Source organism: Rousettus aegyptiacus, unplaced genomic scaffold (assembly GCF_014176215.1).
Source record: "Rousettus aegyptiacus isolate mRouAeg1 unplaced genomic scaffold, mRouAeg1.p scaffold_m13_p_10, whole genome shotgun sequence".
In the NCBI taxonomy this organism is placed as follows: domain Eukaryota; kingdom Metazoa; phylum Chordata; class Mammalia; order Chiroptera; family Pteropodidae; genus Rousettus; species Rousettus aegyptiacus.
The window spans coordinates 48,783,144-48,811,123 of NW_023416285.1; the positions used below are offsets into that span (position 1 = coordinate 48,783,144).

The 27,980-nt window shown below is 35.3% G+C and overlaps 1 protein-coding gene and 1 pseudogene across 2 annotated transcripts; both read left to right on the forward strand.

The window, feature by feature from the left end:
* CCNI (cyclin I) lies at positions 1-27,602 on the forward strand. Of its 2 annotated transcripts, XM_016156009.2 has the most exons (7): positions 3-525; positions 6,627-6,783; positions 16,996-17,124; positions 19,803-19,877; positions 20,024-20,164; positions 20,461-20,691; positions 26,044-27,602. In XM_016156009.2, the coding sequence occupies exons 2-7, from the start codon at positions 6,670-6,672 to the stop codon at positions 26,485-26,487; spliced, it is 1,134 nt and encodes a 377-aa protein (XP_016011495.1). In that variant the 5' UTR covers positions 3-525; positions 6,627-6,669; the 3' UTR covers positions 26,488-27,602. The 2 variants fall into 2 exon arrangements, with proteins under 2 accessions (XP_036083716.1, XP_016011495.1); XM_036227823.1 differs by lacking the exon at positions 6,627-6,783 and having other exon boundaries at positions 1-525.
* LOC118609167 lies at positions 25,475-25,590 on the forward strand (annotated as a pseudogene).
* Positions 27,603-27,980: the final 378 nt, after the last annotated feature.

A 27,980-nucleotide genomic window follows, 5' to 3' on the forward strand; every position in this document is an offset into this window, starting at 1 on the left:
TCCCCTCCTCTCCCGCCCCAGCCTCCCCGCGAGCGGACGCGGTAGCGTCTCTGTCTCGCTTTTTCTTCTTTTACCCCCTTCCCCTTTTTTTTTTCTTCCTTTTCCCCCCCTGCCTCCCTTTCACCATTTCCCCTCGGAGGTGCATCCCCCGGGCAGGGGCAGAGCCGGTCTCACCCCCCGCCTCTCCCCGGCCCCCGCCGCCCTATGGCGAGAGGGAGCCCCCTCCCCACCCGGGCACAAGCGGCGGCGGTTGGAGGAGCGGGACCGGCGGTAGCTGCCTCAGGTCCGGGGTCGTCATGGAACTAATTCGCTGACCGACCCACTGGCCGCAGCCGTGCGTCCCGCTCGAGCGCCAGCGCCCCCTGGCCCGGTTTCCCTTCTTCTCCCTCCTCAGTCGGCCCGGTCCTCGCCCCGCGCGCTGAGGAAAATGAGGTGGTAACGGGCTCCCGGATGACCCCGCGTCACCACTGTAAGACCTACAGCTCTGCCAGGGAGGAGGAGGAGGAAGGGGAGGAAGAGGAGAAGGTGAGCCGGCGGGGGCGGGGGGCTCGGGGCTCGATGTTCTTCGCGGCCCGCGCGCGCCGCCCGAAGGGAAGCGCCGGGAGCCGCGCGCTCCGAGGCCCGCCCCCCATGTTCCCCTTTCGCCTCCCCCTCTATGGGGAGCCTTCCTGCAGCCGCCTCCACGCAAGAACAACTCGGCACCTGCCCAGTTCGAAAACGGCTCTGTTGAGTTCCCTTTCGGGCCAGCGAGTAACTTTTTTATAGGAACTGCAGACTACCTACCCTGGTAGTGCATCTTTTAGGCTCCGCGATCATATGTAATACACATATAAGGGGACACACTCCCACCCTTAGATTTCAGCGTCCTGCGGGAGCCAAAGAAAGAGTTACTTTGCCAAGCGGAGCTAATTCCAAATTGATGGGGTTAACCGCCAGTGCTGCGGAAACACGGGGAAAGGAGAACGTTACCCAGGGGGTGGGGGAAATTGGAGAGGAAGTGAGATTTGAGTTGCAGCCTCAAGGGCAGGTAAAAGTAACGAAATTTTGAAAAGAGGGCCGACGGGTTTCTGCTGAGCTCTAGGTTCCATTGCAGAACATTTTGGCAAGCGTTGAGAATTGGGTAGTAGTAGAAGGTAAGGAATCTGATTGAAGATCACTGAATGCTAAGCTCAAGTATTTAGCCTTTTTTTTTTTTTTTTTGTCAGTGGGGAGCTACTCAACATTTGAGCAGAATGTGACGTTGTGATGTTAATATCACTTCTTGAGGCTCATCTGGCAGGCATTGTTCTAAATGGTTTGCAACTCATGGAATCCTCGACTCTGACCAGTCTCATTTTACATATGAGGAAAACAGGCTCCACGAAATGAAGTAATTTACTCTTTAGATGACACAACTAGCACCTGGTGGCCAGAATCGAAGCCGTAGCAATCTTGACTATGCTATATAGTCTCTGTCGCGAAAATGAATTTGTTGAAAAGTTCAACAGTAGTGTTATCTGCTTCTAGTTTTTCCAGATTATTTGTGGCAGACTAAATAGAAGGGAATGGACATATAGATTAGGAAAGAATGGATAGGATTTAGGTTCGATAATCTGGGACCAGATGGGTGAGAGATGCTGAGCTTCTGGACTAGGAAAACTTTCTTAATGCCAGTGAAGAGACTAGTAGAATCAGCGAGTATTGGAAAGGTGCAGTAGAGATGATTTTCATTTACAGATAATTGAGTTTATGTGGCATTGTGACATTCTAGGAGGTTAGAGTGGAACTCTAAAATGTTTCTTGGTCAAGGTTGGAAGCTGAAAGTGTCTGTATGTTTTACTTTAATTTTATACTTTAAAAATGGAAAGTATCCTTTCTGCACATGTTTCTTCATCTTTAAAAATGCGTAACACCAACTTCGTAAGGTTTTAGGATTAAATGAGTTAATTGGCATAGTACTATGATCAGTACCTGGCCAAGTAGTAAGCACTCATTGCTTTTACTTTTTTAAGCACTTATCAAGTGTAAGCTGCTGTTATTGTTTATTAGTGCTAAACTCAAGCATGTTTTCCATTAAGGAACTCATGATTAGTAAGAGAGGTCTGCCAATAATTATTTCTGAGCAATTAAATGCGAAAGTAGGACTATGTCCAAGTACAGATGTAGGAAGGCAGGGTACCATTCACAGATTGATGCAAATGACAACTCTGTAGGAAGGGGAGTGTGAGCCTAGAGAAGGACATTTCAAGTTGAAAGAACCGTGTGTGGAAAAGACATGGGAGATTGTGAAAGAAAGTCATTATTAGATTAGGGGCATAAAGTCGAGGTAATATTAGAATATGAAGTTCTAGTATGGTCACAATAAGTGACATTTCGAAGGAACATAAGATCCAGAAGTCAGCCCCAGTACAGAATTATTAATAGGGTTGGTGTTATGGTAATAAATATAAAAATTCCATATTAATGAAGTCTTTTTCTGTCATGTACCCAGCACTATGCAGCACTTTTCCTCAGATGAGAAGGCTCTCTATGTAGATTTGTAATATAGTTTATGCTGTACAATAAGGATTTTATAAATTTCACTCAGACATTAAGCTATTTGTTAAACAAGCAGAAATAGCAACTGAAAGAGTGGGAGGAGAAATGTAAAACTATCATGAAGATAGATGTGTGGAATATGCCGACCAAAATACAGTCTTTGTTTTTTTAGTTCCTAGAGATTTTTCTATTTGAGCATCCAAATTCTGCCTGTTCAACAGTGGGCATAGAATAGTAAAATACAGCTATAATGTTCTGTTATTTAAGACTTACAAGTTTGTATTTTATTCCTTAGCAGAATTCATTATTCATCTAATTCAGTCTGTTTTACATGTTAGAAAATAGGCTTAAGTTCTGTTGGTACAGGAAAACTCAAACCAGCACTTTCTCCAGAGTATCATTATCTTTCTGGAGACTTAAAAAATGAATGTAAAAAATACTCTGATATTATAAGCACTTCCATAAATTCTTTTTTTTTGCTTTTCTACATTCTTCACTTTTAAGTAATTTCTACATTTTTTATTTACTTTTAAGTAATTTCAAAAAGAACTCTACTTGGATTTACCTATTAACATTTTACTCCTTTTGTTCTGTCATCCCTCCCTCCCCTCTATATATACATGTTTATATTGCATTAATTATGGTCCTTTACTCCTAAAATTTTTAGTGTGTATTTCCTAAGAATAAGCATATTCTCTTAAAGAATCATAGTAAAGTTATTAACTTTAGTAAATTTAACATTGAAACATTTACTTTAATCTGTCCGTGTTCCCATTATGTCAATTAACTCATTAATGATCTTTATAGCATTTATCTGTCTAGTACAGGATCCAGTCTAGGGTCAGATACTGCACTTTCATTTTTCTCTAGCCTCTTTTAAATTGGGACCATCCCCACAGGTGTCCTCCATCTTTTTTGTCTTTCATTTGCATTATTTATGTCCCAATTTTTAAACTTAAGAGAATTTGAACTTTTCCCTTTTCCTTTGTTACATTTCCCTAGTGTAAGCAAAGAAAGATTTCTTCTGTTGATATAGTGTATTTACATTAATCGATTTCTGAATGTTAAACCAACTTTGCATTCCTGGGCTAAATCACATTTGGTTATAGTATATAACTTTTTTTTATCTTGTGGTATTCAGATTGCTAGTATTTTGTTCTGTATATATATTTAAAAGAGAGATTGGGTTTTCATTTTCTAGTGCTGTTGTCTTTGGTTTTGGTAGCACGGTAATAGCTGGCTTCAATATAAGTGGCGAAGTGCTCCTCTTTACTTTTTGGAAGAGTTTGTGAATAATTTGTATTACTTTTTCTGTAAATGTTTGGTAGAATTTATCAGTGAAGCAAGCCATTTTGGCATAGGCTTTTCTTTGACAATTGTTTACTCATTCAGTCTATTTACTTGTTTAAGTCAGTTTTAATAGTTTGTGGTTCCAGGTATTTGCCTGTTTCATCTAAATTGTCCAATTTATTTGTATACAGTTCGTAGAATTCATAATTCTTTTTGTTTTTGTAATGTAGATAGTAATATCTCCTCTTTAATTCTAATTTTAGTGCTTTATCCTCTGTTTTTTCTTGGTCAGTTTAGCTAATGGTTTGCCAGTTCCGTTGACTTTTCCAAAGAACCAACTTTTGATTTCATTGGTTTTTCTGTATTTTTCTATTCTCTACTTTATTAATTTCCATGCTAACATTTTTGTTCTTTTTTCTGGCTTGTTTTAGGTGTAGTGTGCTCTACTCTTTTCTGGTATTGTAAGGTGGAAGGTTAGAGTATTGATTTGAGATTTTTTTTTAACATCGGCATTTACAGGTATGAGTTTTCCACTAAGCCCTGCTTTCATTGCATCCCATAAGTTTTGATATGTTAGGTCATCTTTTTCCTTCATCTCAGTGATTTCTTCTTTGACCCAGATTTCTTTGCTTTAAAAAAGTTGTTAAAGCATCAAAATATTTGAAAGTCTTAATTGTAGGAAATTGGAGAACAGGAATCTTTTGAACCTGATCTTATTCTTCTTTACATAATTGTATCCTATATGTCCCTATCTGTCTCCTCTAAAAATAATTTTCAAAGGATGCATTGTAGGGGAAGAGTAATCACTAGGGGCAGCCAGCCATTGGAGTGTGTTGAGAACGGTGGTGGGTCCTGGTGAGTAACCTCATTGGGTGTAGCTAGATAATGAAATGTGACAGAGATAGTTAAGTTTAAAGTTTTGTCAAAAAACTTTAAATTACAGACAAAAAAATTAGGTTTAGAAGAACGTAGAACCTGTGAAGTTTAATATTGAGCCAATATAAGCGTTTCTTCTAAATATCTTCTGACAGATGGTCATCTAGTTTACACTTCATGTCTAAGGTTAATATTCATGTCTGCTTTAGATGAAATTATAGTGAGTGTTTGTCTAATTGTGGAGAATCTGAGAAAAGTTCCAAGGCAACAAAATTGGAATCTCAGAACGTCTCAGCATAATATAACAGTAGATGGAATTTAATAACTTCTTTTTTAAAAGAAAATATATTTTTAAGTTCCTAAATGAGAATGTCCAAAAAAAAAAAAAAAAAATCACCTAAACCCCTCACACAATTGTATGGGACAGGTGAAGGGGAAGTTTGCTTAAGAGTGTACCTTAGAAAGACTTTAAGAGTTTTAGTTGACCATAAATATTGTCTGAATTGATACTGTAGTGTGGCCTCCAGAAAAAATAGCTAATAATCTTAGACTCCATTAATAGTTAAACTGGTGCTAATTTAGAAGAGCAAACACCCTGGAACAATTTTTCAGCTGTGGGAAAGAGGAATTGAATTGGTGCTATTTTTAATAGTCTTCAAACATTTGAAGGATTGTCTTGCTAAAGAGAGATTAGGCTTGGGTTTGTTTTGTTTTATTCTGTTTTGGTTGTTTTTGTTTTAGGCCCCAAATGTTGAAAGGAACCTTTGATTAAGTTCCTATTTCATTAAGATACTAGTAGTACTGTGAGCACAATGAGTGATAAAAAGATGATGTGGGTAGATGTGACCACAAAGGAGTTTATAATTTAGTAGGGGAGATACTTGAAAGCTGCATTCAGGGAGAGAAATCACCAGATGAGAGAATCAAGAGTTCTTAGAAGAAATTACCTTTGTGATAGGACTTTCAGGGTAGTTTTATTTCTTTTCCCTTAAGTTATTTGCCTTTTTTCTTGGTATGAAAAGTACTTCATGCTCATTATAGAAAATTTTCAAAAACTCATAAGTTTAAAGAAGTTTAAAAAAAAAAAACCACAGTGCAGTTAACTAGAGATAGTCTGCAGTAGGTTGAGTAGCAAGCAGGTAAAGTATGTGAAGCGATTAATAGAGAGTTGGGTAGGAATGTGGAATTTTGTTTTTTTCAAATTTTATAATTTTATCACAAGCTTGGAACTTTCCATGTATTAATTCCAGACATTAATTTTTTTTAAATCCATAAATCTGAAGCACATAGGTAATACAGGTACATACATAGTTGAGAAAGTGAAATAGTTATGTGAGGTTTATAATGATAAACAGCATTTCCCTGCTGCAGGGCTTCTTCACTTCCTAGAGGTTAAATACACTCAGCTCTGACCTCTTACTCTTATTATTTAGGATCTTATTTTCAAGTGACTTGCCCTATTGCACTAATGGTTTGAAAATTTAAAAAAGATGGTATCATACTTAAGAGGATGGCTTCAGGCTGATTCAGTGGAAATGGGTGGGATTTAATGTAATTAATTTAACAAAAAAGATTAGCAGCCCTTATCTGATTAGATTTTTAAGGAGGGTATTTGAGACAACTACTTTTAAGAATTCCTAATATAAAAAACTCATGACTTAAATTTTTTGATACAGTAATAGTATGTTTTGATCAGAGTCTAAAGGTTCTATTAATTATATGGCTGTTTTTCTTTATAACTGAGTTTCAAATTTAAAGTGAGAATGTTTCAGATAACTTACTGTCACATTTTAATACATGACATTTTAAAGAACTGTAAAATCCTATACTGTCTCATAACTTCTTTCTTGTTTTATGAATTGCTTAAGAACCAATATATTTATACAATGCTGTACTTACTCTGTAATTAAATAAAGAGCATTGTTTTATATTTGATTTTACAGGTAGCTACATCAAGCTGGGAGGCAGGCAGATCCAAAGGATATCATGAAGTTTCCAGGGCCTTTGGAAAACCAGAGATTGTCTTTCCTGTTGGAAAAGGCAATCTCTAGGGAAGCCCAGATGTGGAAGGTAAATGTGCCGAAAATGCCTACAAATCAGGTAATTTTTCTCTTTACCCTATATAGATGACTTTTATTAGAAATAAATATACTACTGGCATACCTTGACATGTATATACTGTTAAATGATATGCTCTGTTCTTTAATTGAGAAACATCTTTTTTTATTCTGAAACAAAACAAGAATGAACTGTTTTTGTTTGCCTGTTTTGTTATCTGAGTTACCGCTTTAGGAAGATAGGTGGTATGTTTGTTTTCTTTCCTCATAGTCCAATACTAATGTAAGCCACCTTTATTTCTAGATAGGTAATTAGTCTTGGAAGCTGAACATAGATCATAATCCTTAGAGAACAAATTGCTCTATCTTTCTTGAATATTTATAAGGAGTTAAAGTGAACTACTAAGGTAATGCTATTGTTGGAACTTCTAGGGAGATAGCCAGCTGACCTGTTAATTACTGTTGGTTATATGGCTTTTCTTTTAGAAAATTTTATACTTATATCAGTTATTTTTTACAGATAATTTTGAAGTTTTGTTCACGCCAAAAGCTGTTCTACACATTTTTTTAAATTCCTAGTACCTAGCACTATTCTTGGGACAAAGAATAGTGGCCAAAGAAGTATTTTGTGTATAGGTGAATGAATAGCAAATGTCTAAATTTCTCTTCTCTTGGTTTAAGTTAACCTTTGCACATAGATTACTGAAATCTGTATGCTTTTTCTAATTCCAACCTACTTCTTTTATTCTTTCCCACAAGCTCAAGAAATGTTTTGCATTTACTGTTACTTATTTGTCTTTTAGCAAATTGAAGATTAGTTAACTTGAATGAATACCTTTTATGCCAGGAGTATTTACGTATGCTGTCTCATTTAATTCTTTGAAACAGGCAGTAGTCCTAGTTTACTCAAGACTTCAGCTAATAAGTAGTAGAGTTATACTTTGGACCTGAGGCAGTTTTCTTCCCGTTCTTTGTTTTCCATTTTTTATTTTTGTGTTCTTATGCAATTTTTAGTTTACTTAGGAATTCAGCCATTCAGTAAATGTTTATTATGTACGTGCTACATTCCATACACTGTTCTAGGCATTGGGGATACAACAGTGAGAAATTCCTGCCCTTACATTCTGACATTCTAGGAAGCCTCAAAACTTTATTACAGGTGCCCTTAAGAACCATTCCTTTCTTCTTTCTGAGTCAGCATGTAACCAACAATGATATAATTTTACAATGTGGTCTTTGAAGGTGATGACCTATGAAGATTATAATATATTGCTATATTGTCACTTAATCTGGCCTCTTTTTATAGGTGATTTAACAAATATTACTGAGGCATTAACCAGAAAACAGGACAGTGTCAACTTCTAAAAGAGATCTACTTAAGGGTTTACCTTTAGTAATGCCAAGTAGAAGCCATACTTGATTTTTGTAAAATATAGGTGGGCTTAGGAGATAATGGTGGAGATAGAAGATAATAAGATAGAGATGGGAATAAAGAGCTATAGGGGTTTGAGCTTACTAGAGTAACCCCCAAGGACACATGTATTCTAGTTCTAATTCTTTTTTTCCTGCCTTTCTCAGGAACTGACTTTTCTAGCCCCCTTTCTGCTATTGCTTCTGACCATGATTTCCCTTCTTGATTTCTTGCAGAAGAGAAACACAGTTTTGTCTCTAAACCAAACATGTATTTTTTCCAACTTTTTAAATTTTTTAAGTGTTGGTTAAAATGGAAAAATAAAATATTTTTAAGCTATCTTTTATGCTTCTTTCCTCCAGTTTCCTTCTTCTTTTTTACTCTTCCTCCACCTAAATTTACTTCAAGGTTCTCTTACAGTTCTCTTTTAATTTGTATTCCCCTTCCCTCAGTTTAGGACAGAGTGGTCATGCAAAATTATTATAGACCCTATTACTCCCCGTTCTGTGTGCTCTCTGCTTCCCTTTATGACACAATTTTATAATTCTTTGGCGATTTGATCGAGTTCTTTGGTTGTGCCATTTTTATTTACTGGCATATAATAGACTCTTAGTAAACATTCATTAAGTGAACATAATCATTTCTTTATAATTCATCCAGGTTAGAGAAGTTTTTTTTTGTATATTAATAGCACTTTCAAGTATATGATAATTTTGTTATGTGCATTTTGGGGAGAAAATTGAAGACTGATCAAAGGGACATGCACTTCTAGATATTTTCAATTTATTTTGCAAAGATGTTTTTCATCACCAAAGATATAACCCTGCCTCAGGCTGTTTATGTAAAGTTGGCTTTCATTAGAGTTTTGAGACTAAGGAATCTTAAAGGCTATCTAAATATGTGATGTCCAGATACAGGATTTCTAAACAGCTGTGTTACTAGGTATAGTAGAATTATCCAAGAGGCTTCTTACAGGAGCTTCCAAGGCCCACCCACATCTACTTGTGATAGCAGCTCTGTGAAAATGTGTGTTTTTAAAAGCTTTGTAGTTTTATTAAGATGTGCTAGACTTGGGAAACACTGATTCAGTCTAACCACGAAATAAAAACATTCTTCTGACATCTCTGATAAGCAGTCCTCTGCTTTGAATACTTGTCCATTCCACTGTGGAACAACTCTCTAAATTATTGGAAAGTTTTCCCTCAGTTGAACCTTAAAACTGTTTCTCTCTAGTGGCCACTTGAATTGATAATATCGTTTAACCCTACTTTTTTAAGTTTTGTTCTGGCAGCTATGTCATGTTGTTGGCTTATATTGAACTTGTTTTTATTTTATTTTATTATTATTTTTTGTATTATTACTTCACAAGGACACACCTGGGGCCTGGCGCACCTGAGGTATGGTTCGTGGCTCCACCTGGGGCGCAAACCCAGGACCTTCTTTGTGTAAAGCAGACATGCTAACCACTACACTATGGAGCCACCCCTGCACTTGTTTTTAAAACCTTAATTTTGTTTCTCAACTTTGAAGCAAAGTTTTTCTTATGCTAGATGTACTATTTTAGTTTTTAACTTAGATGTAGCATTTCTTTATTCTTATTAAATTTAAAATGGTTGATTCTGGCCCACTCTCCTGGCTTTAAAATTATGATTGTTATCTAATATATTGACCATCTGTGGATTTGGTAAATTAAATAAATCTATTTCCCTCCCCGGGTTGGTGTCTTTTTCTGAAACAGTTTTTTGAAGTATAATGTACAGAAGAGTACACAGATCCTAAATGTACAACTCTAAATTTTCACCATATTACCAGCACCTCAAAAGCCCTTTTTTTGTATCCTTTTGTATTTACTACCATCTATCTACTCCCCACCAAGAAACCACTTTCCCAATGTAACACTAGTTTTTCGTGGGTTGGAATTTTATGTGTGTGTGTGTGAGAAATGTATGTACTGGTTTCTTTTGCTCAGCATTTTTTTGTATAAGATTTAACCATTTTACTTCATATAGCCATAATTAATTCTTATCATGTATTCCATTGTATGAATTGATCTGTTCTATTGATGGTCATTAGAGACATTTTCTTGTGCATGTCTCTTAGTGAACATATGTATACATTTTTGTTGAGTATATTCCTAGAGGTAGAATTGCTAGAACCTAGAATATGTGTATATTCAGGTTTAGTAGGAACCACAAATTATATTTCCAAAGTTGTCATACCACTTTTTACCACTTTTATTTACCCCTTCCTCTCAAAGCTGTCATTTAGAATCAAAGGACATATAAAGAGTTTCCCGACAAGAATCTAAAGAAATTCATCACCACAAAACCAGTATTACAAGACATGTTAAAGGGACTTCTTTAAGAAGAAGAAAAGATTAAAAATATGAATAATAAAGTAGCAATGACTACATATTTATCAACAATTACTTTAAATGTAAAGGGATTAATTGCTCCAGTCAAAAGATAGGGTGGCTGAATGGATAAGAAAACAAGACCCTTACTTATACTACCTACCAGGGTCTCATTTCAGATTGAAAGACACACAGAGACTGGAAATAAAGGGGAAATACCATATTATTTCATGAAAATGAAAACGAAAAAGAAGCTAGGTAGTAGTAATACTTATGCCACACAAAAGAGACTTAAAGGATATAATGAGACAAAGAAGGACCCAGTTATCCATAACACTTCTGGGTATTTATCTGAAAAAACCCAAAACACTAATTTGAAAAGACGTGTGCACCCATGTGTTCATTCATTGCAACATTATTTACAATAGCAAACTTAGGGAAGCAACCTAAGTGTCTATCAATAGGTGAATGGATGGAGAAGTGACATGTATATACATACAGTGGAATGTTAGCTTTAAAAAGATTTCTTACCATCTGCAGCAGCGCGGATAGACCTAGAAGTATTGTGCTAGGTGGAGAGAGAAAGGCATATACCATATTATTTCACTTATGTGTGGAATCTAAAAAACAAAATAAATGAAACAAAATCAGATACAGAGAACATTTTGACATTTGCCTGATGGGAGGGGAGTTGGGGATGGGTGAAAGGGAAAAGGGAAGGGATTAAAAACTACAAATTGGTAGTTACAAAATAGTCAATGGGAATGTAAAAGTATAGCATAGGGAATATAGTCAATAATGTAATAACTTTGTATGCTGTCAGATGGGTACTAGATATATCGTACCTCAAATATATAAACACTGTGTTGTACACCTGAAACTAATAATATTGCATATCGGCCGTAATTAGAAAAATTAAAAAATTATTTTAAAAAAGACATTCCCGTCTCTGCCTTTGTTTAATAAATTTTTCATAAATGTTAAATTTTTATACATCATTGGATTTCGTTAACATTTTACTTAGGATTTTTGTATTTATGTTCGTGAGTGAGATAACCTTCGTTAGGTTTTTGTTACAAAGTTATGCTGGTTTTGTAAAACGGGAAATATTCCTATCTTTTTTTTACCGTTCTGAATTTGTTTAGATTGATATTTCTTTCTTTCTTAAATGTTGGAAGATTTCACCAGGGAGTCCACTGGGGTCTAAAGATATATTTTTGGGAAACTTTAATAATCAATCCCTTTGTAAATATGAGACTGATAGGTCTTTATCGAAATCTATTTTGGTTTTGGTAAGTCGTATTATTCAAGGATTTTATTCACGTTATTTAAAATTTTAAGTTATTTGTGTAAAGTAATTCATAATATCTTTTTAACATATAAAAGATCTGTAGTGATATACCCTTTTTCATTTCTTGGTGATTTGAGCTTTTTCTTTCTTGATCAGTCTGTCCAGAGGTCTGTTAATTAGTCTTTTAATTGTTAATTTTCCAAGTGTGCATTTTTTTTAAGTTTTGCTTTTTTTTATTTGCTTCTACTTTGTGTAATTTGCTGTGTTTTATCTTTCCATAGATGCTTAAATAATTGGTTTTCCAGCTTTTCTTTTTAACATGCATTTAGAGTTATAAATTTTCTTCAAAGCATAGCTGTCAAACCATGTCTAATTTGTTGTTATATCTATATATGGGTTCTTATTTTCAGTTATTATACTTTTCAGTTCTAGAATTTTCTTTTGGATTTTTTTTATAGATTTCATTTCTCTAGTGAAATTCTTTATCTTTTTATCTTTCTTTTCCTCTGTTTTGTATATTAAGTCCTTTTCTGCTAATGCAAAATCTAGGTCTTTTTGTTGCTCCTCTCCCCTTTTTTCTCTTGGTATGGGTCACTGGGTTTTTTTTTCTCTTATGACTGGTAATTTTTAATTGGCTGCTGGACATGAAAAATTGTAGAGGGTAGAGGCTCTAGATGTTCTCTTTCTGCTAGGGAGTTTAGTCTTTAGTGAGCAAACAGTAGGAAATTAATCTCTTTAATCCAGTGAGGGACTATGCTAATTGGAGGCTGGATTGGAGTTGAGTATGGTTTCATCTACCTTTGGTTTGCTCCAATTCCTAGAGTGTATGTAGCCAAGGATTCCAGTTGAAAGCTTGGACTGTTCACTAGGCCCCCTTATTCCTGAAGGATGCTGAATTCTTCCCCTGAACTCATTCTTGGTTTTCAGAGGTTTTCTGCTTAGCTCCTTAGATCCTTGTCTTTCCCAACTTAAGAATTAAGGGGAAAATCAGCTGAGTGTCACATTCAGATCTCTGGCTCTCCTCCTCCTCATTAGGTTCTTGGCTCCTTAAGTCTCCAAATTTTATCTCAGCCTCGCTAGCCTTATAAGACTCCCAGAAGCCCTGTTGTTTTCTTTGCCCATATTCAGCCTCTTTCCCTGGTCACAGGCCGTGAAGGAAAAGCTGCTGCGGAATGTTGACTCCTCTCTTCATGTTACCTCTTCTCCAGAGTCTTGGCTTTTAAGGCCTAATTGTCTAGCAGTTCTGGTGCCTTTAAAATAGGTTTTTGTTGTTCATAGTTATTCTAGTTGTTCTCAACTGGAGTATAGGTTTGCTGCTACATACTCTATCATAGCCAAAAGCACAAATGTAATTTAAGAAAAAAAATGTTGAACTTCGCAGGTGTGACAAGATCTGTGGGAACACAAGGAAGGTAGTAGCCTAACTCGAGTTACCAGGAAAAGTATCTGGTGGTGAGTGGCCATTGAAATAATGAAAGATAAATCATAAGGCAGGTAAAAGAGAAAAGGGAGTGTGTTCCAAACAGAGGGAACAGTATGGGCAAAGGAATAGAGATGTAAAATAGCATGGCAGGAGCAAGGAAGAACCAGAAATACAAGTACTACTCTTACAGTATGGATTTTAAGGCTGAAAGTGATGGAAGGTGAGTTAGGCTGTAGAGTTAGGTCGCAGAGGGATTTAAATGCCATGCCTGGGGGATTGTACTTAATCTTTCAGGGAATGGTGACTATATTTTAAAGTTAGGTAGGATTTGTCTTTTAATGATCAGAATAGTAGCATGTAGGATATAAAGCCCTTTGTTTTTACCATGTTAAATTAGTTCTCTTTGGGTATAGTTAGTTGTTAGCCAACTTAATGAACCTTCTTACCACTATTTGAGCAATCCATAAAAGAGAAAACAGATCTCTTGATTTGGAAGTAATATCTGGTGTGAACAGGTGGGCAGGTAGGCCAGCTGATCTCCCTCTCCCCCTTGAAGTATTTAGGCACAAAATTTAACTTTCATAAATCTATCCTGATAATATTTAATTTAGTACATGTTTGAATTGGTTTGAAAAGTGGTGTTAGAATTGTTATACTTTACTAAGAAGGCGTCTTCTCAAACTATTAAATGCTTTTGTGTGTGGTTTTTTTTGGTTATTGTTAGTTTGGGCTAGTGGTGATAATACTAGCCATGCAGAAATGCTTTCTTGATTCTTTTCTTAAATATTAACATAAGGTATATTAAAGTTCAAAGATACTGTCATGTCTGTTTAATAACTGACTATTAATTGGTTTAAAAGAATTGTTTATATGTATTTTTTTATAAATTTATTTTTGGCATCAGGTATTTTTAGAGGAGGGAAAGGACAAAACTAATATTGAGTGCCTTTTGTAAGAGGAAACATTTATTTATAACTTGTAGTTATAACTATGATATCAAAATCTCTATAAGTTTGTTCCCTTGTGTTATACCCTTTTAGCACATTTTGTCCGTCTTTGGTGGCACTTTTTACAATTATGTGTTTGTGCTATTTGTTTAAATCCAGACACCAAATAGTCACATTATGTAATATCTGTCATTTAGGGTTGTTTATTCTCCTATACTCCCATCGTATCTCTCACATAAAGGTGGAATTAATGGTGTTCTTGTTCCTTGTTGCTGCTCTCTGTCATTGTTTTATTGCCTCTCTAAAAGCCTCACCAGTTTCATTAGATTATATCACTGTCTACCTCTTCCTGTGAATTTATTTCCATATCATTGATTTGTTGGGATGGCTTTGTGAATATTACTTTTCTTGTTTTGACATTTTTGATGATAACTCATCATGGTCAGGAAATAACCAAGATGAATGCTTAACACTCTCAATCTTGAAATTTTGTTCCCAGGGACCCTTTAGGGACCCCATAGTCAGGAACAAGATCTTAAAGTAGCAAGCACCTGAGGGCTCTGTGGAAAATGGGATATTGTAGAACCAATGACCATGCTGCCAGCTAGTACATGTTTTAGGTCCTAGCTGTAGGGCTGTGTCAGCTTCCTCTCTCCTTCCTAGAGAAGCCATAGCTTCAGATGGTAGTGTGTTGTGTTTTGCCGCCTTTTCCAGACTTTCTTTGTAGAGAGAGAATCTACCTCCTAGTTGTAATGACCTAACTCCACTTTCTTCTGTCATGTTGGACAATAGTCTCTGCAGGACATAAATTTCTCTACTACTCTACGTACCCTGAACCTGTTAAGCCCACATCTTCAATCCCATAAATTGCTTTATGGGGTTTTTTTTTTTTTTTGGTTCATGGAATTGTATCCCTGAATCTCAATATTGTTTCTAGCAATCTTTTTCACCTGTCTTGATTTTCGTTGGAAGTCAGAAGAGCTTAGCAGTAAGTTATTGTCTTCAGGTTGACATCATTTCTATACTTCAGAATAAAGTTCACTGGCTAAAAAAATGTGACCCCTTTCCTTGCCTTGCAAATGATCATTCGATCCCCTCACTTTTTTACTTTTAAGATACAAGTTGCTGTCTCCTCTAAGCTTTCACTCGACTCCCACACTGGGTCATGTGCCCTTCCAGTGTGTACCCCTAGCACCCAGTGAATATCTCTTTTAACATTTACCATAGTTTCCTTCACATTTTTGGATTGTTGCCTCACCATGAGACTTTTAAATTTTGAAGTTTAAATGGAGTTTCCGTTCATCATTGTATTCCCAGGACCTATTATAAGACATACCTAATGTTTGTCAATATGAATTGAGTTAAAATGTTGATTGTCCAAAGTTTTCAGATTATTCATAGCCTTAACACTAGTTTGATGGTAAGGGGTTAATATAAGAGGTTGTAAACCATCTGTATTTTCTTGTCAGTGTTTCTGAGGTCAGTCTTTGTTTGATAAAAGGAATTGGACCAGAAGGTGGATGTATGTCAGATAACCTATAAAATATCAGTTTTAACTGAGCTTAGAGCTAGATGTAAAAAGAAATTCTTTACTAGGTTGTGCCAAAGGGTTGGAATAAAATAAGAGAAGAGAAATTAGCCAGTGAAATAGCACAGATTTTAATGAGCACCAAGTCCTGGCTTCCTCACAACACTAAAGAAATCCAAAAGGAGAGAAGAAACTGCAACTGAAATACCTGTTTGGGGAGATACATTGTCAAGATGCACAGACAGCCCTTCATGCTTTAATAGCTCTTAATGCCCTCTCTGTAATAGGAACTAATTTCATAAAGTTGACCCTGACCAATCAAGAAAAAAGATTCAAGAAAAAAGGTTTAAGCTAAAGTCTCCACTTTCGAAGGAATAAGATAAATAATATTATTTTGAGTTTTCCATAAAAAACGGTTATGAGTACAACTTGTTGAAATCTTGTTTAGACCCTCACTGTATATACTCTTCTACTCATCATGGAATCATTTCTGTACTTGTGTTTAGCTGACAGAACTTGTACTTAAGGATCTGTTTCATTTATTATTAGTAAATTAAGTATTGGTTTGTTTTGTTTTATTTTTATGGTGCCTGCAAAACTCAAGAGTATTTAAATCATTATTGCTTTAAACTGTGTACTTTGTAAAAATTAAGCCTATATTCAGCAGTTAAAAATAATCCGTAGGAAGATTAAAACAACGATAATATTTTGTGTAATAATCTCTCAGGTGGTAAGTTAATTCAGATGAATTTCCCCTTTGGAATTCTTTCATCATCTTTAAATGTGTAATTTGTCTATCGATATATTTCATTTATTCCTGTTGACTTTGGTTTTGTTTTTAATAGGCTTTCATTATGTTATCATAGTCTATATTTCCTAAGGTCGTTTAACGGCTATTTGCTGCCTTAGAAATTCATTATACTTTCTTGTTCTCAAGAATTAGGAAAATTTGATTCCAAAATTACAATCAGTTGATAACCATGTTACCTAAACTTTAAATTGTTATATTCCCTGAACACCTTAAAGTATAGATTGATGGTGAGATAACATAGCGAAGATTTTAATAAAGAATGACATTATTGGATATCGATATTAAAAGTATAATGAATACATTAAGTTTTATCTTCGTTTATCTCATTTGATAGATTCGAATAAACTTAAAAAACACTTTTTAAAATGTAAATATATATTCCATAGCATTTGCAAACCTTTTATAAGAGAGAAGTCTAAACATATTCTTGATGATAACTTGAAATTTTACTTGTTCTTTTTAAATTTTATCTTTTAATTGTTCCCTTATAGAATGTTTCTCCATCCCAGAGAGATGAAGTGATTCAGTGGCTGGCTAAACTCAAGTACCAATTCAACCTTTACCCAGAAACGTTTGCTCTGGCTAGCAGTCTTTTGGACAGGTTTTTAGCTACTGTAAAGGTAAATATTTTGGGATACACTTAAACACAACCTTTTGTTTGAAAGTATGTGCTAAAGTAGGGGCCACTGATAAACATTCTGTAAGATGGAAAGGAGTGGAAAACCTTTGTGGACATGATACATGTATCTATAAGAAGACATGATGTTGTCGTCTTTAAATCTTCCGAAAATTTTCTAATTGTATTCTGTAATTTTTTTTTTTGCTACAGGTATTGTAATTTATATTTAACCTGTGAAATTTTTGATCTGATTTATTCAAATCATATAGCGTTGGCAGAATGTTTAGTCATCTTTTAACACATTGGTGTGCTAGAAATGGATAGTGAATCAGACTAGAAAAGTATAAGCCTATTGCACATTTCTCTCTATTGAATATTGTGATTTTCTGAACAATTAATATAAATATTTTCTTAGAGGTATACATTTGGAGCATAATATGAACTGAACTGTTGTAAAATAACTGGTGTGTTTTTGTTGAACGGCAGTATACAGATATATGAATTAATTTTATATTGTCCCTGTTGGTATATCATTGGGTATATCATGTGAAATGAGTCATAGTACACTCTCAACAGATTTGAAGCTGAAAGTTACTATTTATTTATTTAATGGCAAAGCATGAAAAGTAGAAAAGCAATTCACTTGTTGTTTGTATGCCTAGGAATATAGAAGCTGGGGGAACTACGAATTTAGTGCTGAGGGGACTATACTCTTTGTTATTGGGCATCAATAATAGAAGCCGTAGAATATAGATGGCTATTTAGTTACCTTTTTATGTTTCAAACTGTTTTCTCTTAATAGACTTAAAGAATCCTTAATTATGGCAATAATTGCCTGAAATCTGTGTTATCTGAGATGTTTATTTTTCTCAGTATCAAATTCCGCATCCCTTTTCCCTAACCCCCTAATACAGCTTACCTCCCTTTCACTGAGAAAGATAAAGAAGCATTTAAAGTCATTATCTTTTATCAGCTGTGTATATTCTTCAAAAATTATTAATGAATTTATTATGGTATCTATTAGGAAATATTACTGATAGTAAACATTTTAAACAGATTTGGGCAAGTTTCTGAAACAATTAGAATTTTGCTAGATATCTCTTTTTTCATATTTCTTATTTAATGGGTCCTATTATATTATTGGCATCAGATACTTAGAGATGGTTAGTCCACATTGAAACTATCTAAAATGTATTCATAGTTTAAATAAAGTCACTTGAATAGGACCATAAAAGGGCTACAGCGATGAATGGAGCCTCACTCCTAGGTGTGCAGAGTAAAGTACTATGAAGCTCTTCAAAGTATGGACCCTGAGCCCTATCCCAGACCTACTGAATCTGAACCTCTCGTAGATGAGATCTGGATGTTCATATTTAAAGAATACATCCTGATACACATCCAGGACTGAGAACTACTATTTGTTTTTTAGAAAAATTACACATTTGCTGTTGGAATTCTTGTTATACTGAGTTTATTATTAAAGTTATTAACTGTTGGGTTTTTTTCTTTGTGATGAACTCTGATTATATCCAGGATGTGAGTTTGATATGTTGTATACATGGGGAAATAAGGGAGCCTGAAAACTATCTTATTTGAGCAACAAGATCTGACTCACTTCCTTGATTACTTGTGTGGTGTCCCTTAACCTCGGAGACTATTTTCTCATCTGTAAAAAGAAGGCATAATAGACATGACAGTATTTATAGAAGTATTTTCTACACTGTAATGTTTTTATTAGTATTAATTATTTTAAAATATTGATAGTATTGAACCAGCTTTTATTATCTCATACAGGCAGAGGATTTTAAGATTCCTAGACAGTATGCCACCTGTACTGGTCATTGGCATGCTTATTAAATAAGTTAATCAAGGCTGTACTCTGGTCATCAAGAGGCTTCCCTAATTTTTTGGGAATGAATGTAACATTAAGTATAAAATACATGTTGAAATAGGTTTTGTTACATAACTTACTCCCATGTCATGCAATATAATTGGACTAAACCTTTAATCTATTGATAAGGTAGAAAGTGAGCCAACCTTAGTATAGACAAGAAAAACACAAATTCAGACCATCCTGTGTCAAACTCCAGAACTTTTTTCTTCACCAACTCTGCATATATTTAGAAACATTTTGTTCTTATCATGGAACTTGAATATGTAATTTTTTGTGTGTGGACACTTACTAATTAGAAAATTTTTACTCATCTATAAATTTTTAGTGTTTGAAATATATTAACAGCTTTCTTTTTATATTCTTTCTCTTTAATTCCTCCTAGCACCCAGTATGTTAATCTTACTGATACGATAAGTAAAGAGGATAAAACTAGTGTAAAAAATACACACAAACAAATGTTAATTTTTTATTTGGGGGATTTTATTTATTAAGTTGAAAATTGTCTTCTAAAATCAAGCTCTTCTCTGCTGGATAGAAATGGACTTTGGCTAACTAGCATTGGTTGAACTTCCAGCAATGGAATGATCTTACTATTTTCATAGACTATCATATGGCTGGGGTTGTGAAGTTAAAAGTTAGCTCCGATCTTAGCAATGAGTGGGAATCAGATTAATTCCACCAAAGGTAAGAGTACTTGTCTCATCTGCATATCTAGTTTTTTAAAAATAAACTCAACTTTTAGAAGGATCATTGAAATTGCTTTTTTTCCCTCTTCAAAATTTTAGGCCCACCCAAAATACTTGAGTTGTATTGCAATCAGCTGTTTTTTCCTAGCTGCCAAGACTGTTGAGGAAGACGAGGTAAATATTTTCCTTTAAAGATTAGTTATGTCTTTTTTCAAAGTTTCTCTCCATTTATTAACTTGATTTTGTTTACCAGAACAAAAATTGATAATGAGTTTATTTTTTTCTGTCCTCCCTATCTCATTCCCCTTTGCTATGGATAGAGAATTCCAATACTGAAGGTGTTGGCAAGAGACAGTTTCTGTGGATGTTCTTCATCTGAAATTCTGAGGATGGAGAGAATTATTCTGGATAAGTTGAATTGGGATCTTCACACAGCCACACCATTGGATTTTCTTCACATTGTAAATATACCCGAAGTGTTTTAGTTTCTTATTTGAATATGTAGTCCTATTTCAGTAACTTGAAAAGTAGATAGCCTGCTTATTTGTTTTGTTCTGATTTTTAGGAAAAGGGAAATTATTGCAGTTAGCCAAAGGGAAATTAGAAATTAAGATATATGTCAAGTCACTAAAGCTAAAATTGCAAACTTAAAAATTGAGTAATACCTGAGGTTACATCAGTTCCTGAACATAATTTACCTAGACATTTAAATAAGTAAAACCAGAATGATCTTGACCTTTTTTTTTTTTTTTCCCAGTTCCATGCCATTGCAGTGTCAATTAGGCCTCAGTTAATTTTCAGTTTGCCCAAACTGAGCCCATCTCAACATTTGGCACTCCTAACCAAGCAACTACTTCATTGTATGGCCTGTAACCAACTTCTACAATTCAAAGGATCCATGCTTGCTTTGGCCATGATTAGTTTGGAAATGGAGAAACTCATTCCTGATTGGCTTCCTCTTACAATTGAATTGCTTCAGAAAGCACAGGTAGGTGTCAGTCTAATTGGTGTTCATTTTAAATATCTCTTTGAGATACATAGGGTTACCAGAGACATTTCTAATCTTGTAATGACAAACCGTTTTTAAGAGTAGACAAGAGTAAAGTAATACACACTTTAAATTTATGGTTTAGTCTCTTTTTTTCTCTTATAAGCTTAGGTAGTATTTTCTTGATTCTTTTCAACCCTTCTAGATTACTTAAAATCTTAAAGAATCTTGAAAAATTAATATGATTTTCCATAACATATTCTCCTCTAGTTTTATACGAAGAACCTTTCTAGCTAAATTTGTAGGTTACATTATAGTATTTCTATACATCATTCAGTTTATAAAGATAGATCAAAACATAAATTGCAAGAAATCGCTTTTTAGACAAGCAGATAATTTAGTATTGGCTAGAAAGTGAAGTGTATATATATTGGAATTTGGCAATTAGAAGTTATCTTTCTGAAGGTGGTTTTGTCCTGGTAATTCCTTTAGTTGCTTGAGATTAGTCCATAAATGGTATATGCATATTGGTGTAAAATGTTATGGGTCACTTGAATTTTTGTCAACTGTATATATAAAATATAAAGGCTTAGTAGAGAAAATTCTCATTTAAATGGAAAGTTAGTAATGGTGCTATATGTTCGCAACTATGTTGAGAGAATTCTTATTGTTTCTATTCATTTCATCAAAACAACTCAAGTTTAGATCTGCTGCAAACCGTACTCTTCTGCCAACTGAATCCATAAGAAATTTATGAACTTAACTTTCCTTGTGTACGTCCCCATTTATTTTCAACTGGCAGTAGTTTTTTTGATTTAATTGGATTTTACAGAAGAGGCCTAAATTCTGCGCTTCAAAACATTTTGTAATATAAAAAAGAACCAATATTAGCAGAGTTGCAGTTATTGGTTTATAAAACTTATGAAAGAACACTATAAAAGAAAATCAGACTAATACTTGAATTTGGTGTTTGTAGATATAATCAATGATCTTACAGATGTAAGCTATGAAAGTTAACAGACTTATAAGAAGTACCTTACTTGATACTACCTCTCAGCCTTGAGAATTTCAAGCTCTACTTTGTGAGCAAAGTAGGGTTGAAAGTCTTTTTATGAAAAGGATAATGATCAGAACGACATATTAGATAGAACACCATCTCTCTTCTGTGTGTTTTGTTCCACTGATTTTAATGCGGCTCACCTTGTTCTACATCTCTGGGACATATTACTTTAGTGTGACACAGGCTGTTTCTCCTTTACAAGGGAGATATTTTCTTTTAATAGCGTATCTTAGATTGAAATAATTCAGATAAATTATCAAAATAATGCTGTAGTGAAAATCATATGAGAATAGTTGCTATTTAGTGAGAATTTTTAGAAAGTATCATAAACCACCAAATTTATTTTGCCTACGTAGAGTGTTGGAAAATGAAGTTGATATTAATCATTACATTACATTAGACTGTGGAAGTGTGGGGCAAGGAACATTAATAGAAAACCTCCTACATTATAGCTTTTGTTGTTGTCGTTGGAACAGATGACATATCTCTAAATGCCTCCTAACTTTATCCCTGTGCCTATTTCCAAGCTAGTATACAGAAATTTGCTATATGAAGGTACTATTATCACAGAGAAAGGACAGACTTTGAAGCATAAATAATAAGAATGTTGAAAATAGCATGTGTGTTTTATAGCTTTGAGGGCTTTGAGAATCTGCTTAGTCTCATTCATAAATCTTCTGGTGCTAAAAGAAGAAACTGTTTACTGAAACTTGTTTCCTCTATTACTGAAGGAGTATTATAAACTTGGAATTTGAAGGAATCTTAGAAATAATTTCATTCAACTCCTTTATTTAAACCTACAGCCCAGGGAACTTGGGACTTTCTCAGAAACACATAGGACTGCTTAGTAAAGAAGACAAAAAAAAGAACTAGTGCCTTTTTCAAACCACAAACCTTAAAAATTCTAGTCCAGTAGTTTTCAGAGTTTCTTTTAGAACTGGAACCCTTCCTTCAACCCCAACAAAATCTTGCACACACATAATCCCAGAATACAAAGTAGACAAGTATTACTTAGTGACTGTGTTCGGGGCAGAGAGCTATTGAGTACATAGTCAGCATGGCCTCTTCCTTTCCGTCAGCTGTTTGAACATAGTTTGAAAACCAGTATTCTACTTTGTAATATATAAATAGTTGTATTCCATAAACATTTATTGAGAAATCTATGATTTAAGCACTGAGATTACAATGATCTGCCCCATGTAGTATTCAGGTTATAGTGGGAGAAATAGTTAAAAACAAGTAAGGTCACAAAACTTCAGAGATTTGGGGATTTGGTCTTAGCAGTTCTCTAAAACCAACTTGGACTGGTGGTCAGCCTTGTGGCCCAAACCTGGTGGCTTCTGATTCTTCAAGACTCAGCTCTGGCTTATTAAGTTCACCAATGTTTAGGTAGGAACACCAGGTCCGATATCTTTGTAATTTGACCTGTGACAAAGCCATAGTAATATCAGATATTCCTTCTGGATTTCTGATTCTGGTATAGGAAATCTTGTGTCAGATTGGTCTGACATGCCAGAATTAGTTCTGAAATATTTCCCAGTGTTCTGGTTTGAGAGGATTGCCATTGGTTGGTCCATCACAGACATGCTGCAGAGGGGCCACTATCACTAGCTCTGCCAATGTTCCCTCGGGTCTTCAAAGTAAGTGAGTGCTCCTTAGTTTCAAAGGCAAGCTTCCTCTTGTCCTTCTTTGTTCCTCACACCCCCTACCCCTATTAGCTCTGGTGCTGCCTGTTGGTCATCACTCTGGGATGGCTAAACCTTTTTCTCTTCTTACCCCTTTCATTGCTCTACTTCTGAGACTACTCGTGTCTTCCTCTTTGATGTGGCCCACCTCGATAATCCCAGGATGTTAACTCTACCTAAATTATGTAGTGGTCTCCTTGGTCACTAGCCAGGCAGTAGTCAAAGTAGATATTCCCTGCTATGGTGTAGTTTAAAAGTAGAGTAGGGAGTTAAAGAAGCAAACCCTCCTCACCAGGGGGTCTCACAGTTCTTCTTGAAAGTGCCTAATGTCAGACTACTATGGTAGGTTTTTTCAAGGCTTCATGTTGTCCAGTCAGTGAACCTGGGTCCATCTGAACTTACACTTACGTCTTGCTTCCCATCAGTAACCTATTTTGGTGTCTTTGTTATAAACTTTCAGTGTTTAATCTCCACTGTCGTTCTGGCTCTTATCATTTTCTGCTAGTCCTCATCTCTAAGATATTTTTTTTTTTTTTTCAGAGAGAAAGATTATAGTGACATAAATAGTCTTTTACGTGAAATACATGTTTTTTTTTTTTTTTCAGGATTATGCTGTGGTATTATTCCTGATGACCAAGGCATTAGAATATTTGTGGTATTTTTACTAGGCCACCAAGTATCATTTATTTAATGAAGAACACTACATTAAACTAGGTACTTTTTAGAAATAATTTTAATAGACTTTAGTGGCCTAAAATAATACCCTTCTTTTCACTTCCCAATTTCTGTCTATTACTTCTCTTTTGTAGGCTTCTAGAAGTACTGGCTTAGGGTATCAATCACCTTAAAGAACTTTGAAGCCCCATCCCTCTTCTGTGTGTTTTGTTCCACTGTTTTCCTGGTAACAAGTAATTAATATATGTAGAGCTAAAACTAATTTTGTGACAAAATGTGTTCTTGAAGAGCATGTTATTTTCATTTATTTTCTCTGTGGTATTGCAGGTAGTTGTGCTGTGTGCTACAGGTTATATAGGTATGAATAAGTCTTTATTAAGAAATGTCCAAAAATGCTTATGAAGTACTCAAGAATAGAAAGCGATAGTCAAGATAGGCTTCCTGGACTGTGGTGGCAGTTAGCCAGACCTGAAAGGAATAGGTAATACAATTTCAGTAAGTAGAAACAGGGTGAGCAAGGGTAAAGTAAGAAAGGGCAAGATTTATACAGAATAGTGAGCAGACCCCTTTGGCAGGAATGTAGAGCACTAATTGGGATATCTAGGAAATATGGCTAGAAACGGAGGTTGAGTCAGATTGTGGAGAGCCTTATCAAGTTAAAGAGGTTAGCTTATTGCTAGTAGGCATTGTGATACCACTAAAGAAATTTGAATAGGGGAGAAATATATGTTATTAGAGTAAGATTATTTTAATCACAGCTATAATTATAGGGAGAGGAGAGCAGAGAGACGACTTAGACTCTTTTACCAGAGGTAAGATTTTAAAGGCCTTCCATGTGTAATCATTATGCTAGAAACTTAAGGAATAAAAATGAATATGATATAATGCCTACCTCTTGGGATCTTGTGATCTATAATGGAAAAACTAAATGGTTACATACATTCTAATACAGTGTGGTTCAGTTTGATGACAGGTTAATACAGAAACATTAATATATGACCCTGGACTTTGGGTGTGTATAAGGCTGGGAGGAGTCAAGGGTGGCTTCAGAAAGGATAGATACCTGAACTGTCCTAAAGGATAAGAAGGAATTAGTCTAACCTCCACGTTAAAAACATTTCTTCCTAGTGTTGTCAGGACTGCTATTTTCTACAAAAATATGACTTACCAAAAGTTCTCATTTACTGTTTTAAAAGCAAATACTTAAATTATTCTAAAGGCCAGACAGTCTTCCCCATCCCTTATTTAAATTTTTGCTTGCCTTTGGTTTCTTCCTTAAATTCTTAATGAAGGACATGATTCCATAGTGTAGCAGTTAGCACGTCTGCTTTACAGTAGATCCTGGGTTCGAGCCACGGTCCATGGTCACGGCCATGCCACCCTGAACAAGCCTGATTTCTGATCTCGGAAGCTAAGCAGGATCGGGCCTGATTAGTACTTGGGTGGGAGACCACCTAGGAAAACCAGGTGCTGTAGGCATAAATAATAATAAATGATTAAAAAAAAAAAAAAAGTAAAATTCTTAATGAGTTTTGTGTTTATCTGTACCTTTGGTTTTCACTGAAGAGATTATAAGAGTCAATGAGAGGTGAAGGTCCCATGCAGAGGGAATAGACTGAACTAATTAAAGCAAATATCAGATATATAGCAGAGAATAAGAGAATGGTTTCTGCTTTCATGAAGATGTTCAGCATACAATTGCACATACAGAATTTAAGTTCTAAAGAGATTTATATTAGAAATACAGATTTGGACATAATTCCTAAGATGATGGGTAGGTAGGCTGGAGGATTAAATAAGTTTGAAGTAGAAGGTAGTTGGGTGAGAAAAGAAACCTGGGGTTGCAAAGGACATAGGGAGGAAAAGTGGCCAGCAAAGACAACAGAGCAGCCTGTATTTATTAAATTATCAACTTTTTTCCTCCTGGCTCAGATGGATAGCTCCCAGTTGATCCACTGTCGGGAGCTTGTGGCACATCACCTTTCTACTCTGCAGTCTTCTCTGCCTCTAAATTCCGTTTATGTCTACCGTCCCCTCAAGCACACCCTGGTGACCTGTGACAAAGGAGTGTTCAGAATACATCCCTCCTCTGTCCCAAGCCCAGATTTCTCCAAGGACAGCAGCAAACCAGAAGTGCCAGTCAGAGGTACAGCAGCCTTCTGTCATCATCTCCCAGCTGCTGGTGGGTGCAAGCATCCCTCTGCTAAACGCAAAGTAGAGGAAATGGAAGTGGATGACTTCTATGATGGAATCAAACGGCTCTATAACGAAGATAATGCTTCAGAAAATATGGGTTCTGTATGTGGCACTGATTTATCAAGGCAAGAGGGGCATGATTCACCGTGTCCACCTTTGCAGCCTGTGTCTGTCATGTAGCTTCAGGTGTTACCTTTAAGTGCAAACTGAGGTAGACTACTCTGGGGTTGGGAACATGGAAAACTACGGAAGGCTATCTAAAGGTACATACCTTTATCAGGCTGATTTGAAGAGAGCCAGAAATAAATAAAAACAAACCATTTGCTTGTGTGGCTAATTAGAATTAAATATTATTTAAGCACTTAAAGACCAGAAAAAGTATAAAATTCAAAAGATCCAAACAGTTTTTAAAGAAATTTGTCGTATGTCAGTTTCACCCTTTTTTTCTCTGCCAAAATGTAGATTGCCCCTATGTCAAAAATTCAGTCAGTGTTTTTTTTTTAAGTTCCAAAATTCATAGCTAGCAAACCCTATCCTCAGTGTCCTGACTTAATTTTCGTGCTTTTGCTTGCTTCTTCATTGAATACTTAATGAATTTAATGCATGTTGATCTATATCCTCATTTCCACTGACTAGGAAACCCTCAAAATTATTTTTTAGGAATTTGTGAACAAATTATTTCAGTTCAACAGCCATGTATTAATCCATGATTCAAATTAATCTGAAAAAGGTACTTCAGAATTGCCCCCATTTGAATCAGAAGTGGTAATAGAAAAAGGACTCACATTACCACATTTTTTTGTTTCATTTCAAGATCTAGAGTTTGGAAACAAAATTGTTTTTTATCTTAAACCGAAGTTTAAAAGTGGCATGTAATTAGGACACTCTTAGATTTGTTGAAAGCATTTTTGACATTTGTATTAAACCATTTGTGATGAAGTTAATATTATCCAGGTGCTCACCAAAGAACCATGTAACAACTAAAATTTGATTAAAAAAATTTTTTTGAAGGGTAACTACTCAGCTCTATAATCAGTGAGAGACTGTCTAGATGTTGGCAGCTGTATGATTTGGGTCTGTAACATGTAATTACTGAATTCAGTACCCTAGTTTTATGTTAATAAGCTATTAGGATTTTCTTGAGAAAAAGTTATTCTGTCTCTCGAGCCTACCTATATTTCCCTTAATGACTTCTGGATCCTGAGCTCCTTGTGCAGTCTGAATAAGGTATTGCAGTCAGAATCAACCATGTACTGATGAGAAAAGCCTCTGGTAGCAATAAACGTTGTCCTTAACCATTGTGTCTCTTATTTCTGTTTCGAAGAGGTGTAAGGAAGTTCCTGATGGCTTAGGCACTGCTATTGAAATGTAGAAAATGATAAAACCCCCAAGAATGTGCTTTACAGAAAATAAAACACGAAGAGGATTTAAATGTCAGGGATGTGGGTTTTGATAAGATTTTTTCCTTTATTTTCTCCCTGGTGAACTATGGACCTTCCAAACAGTAAATTCTCATCTTAATGGAACTGTTTGTGAGGGCAGGCATTTTTAATTTATTCATTTTGTTCAATTTATCAGAGGCAGGGTATTGTCAACATTTGACTGTCTTGAACTTACTGTGGTAGAGTTGGCTACCTCTGCCTACTTCTGATCTTGCAACCCAATGAGCTTTT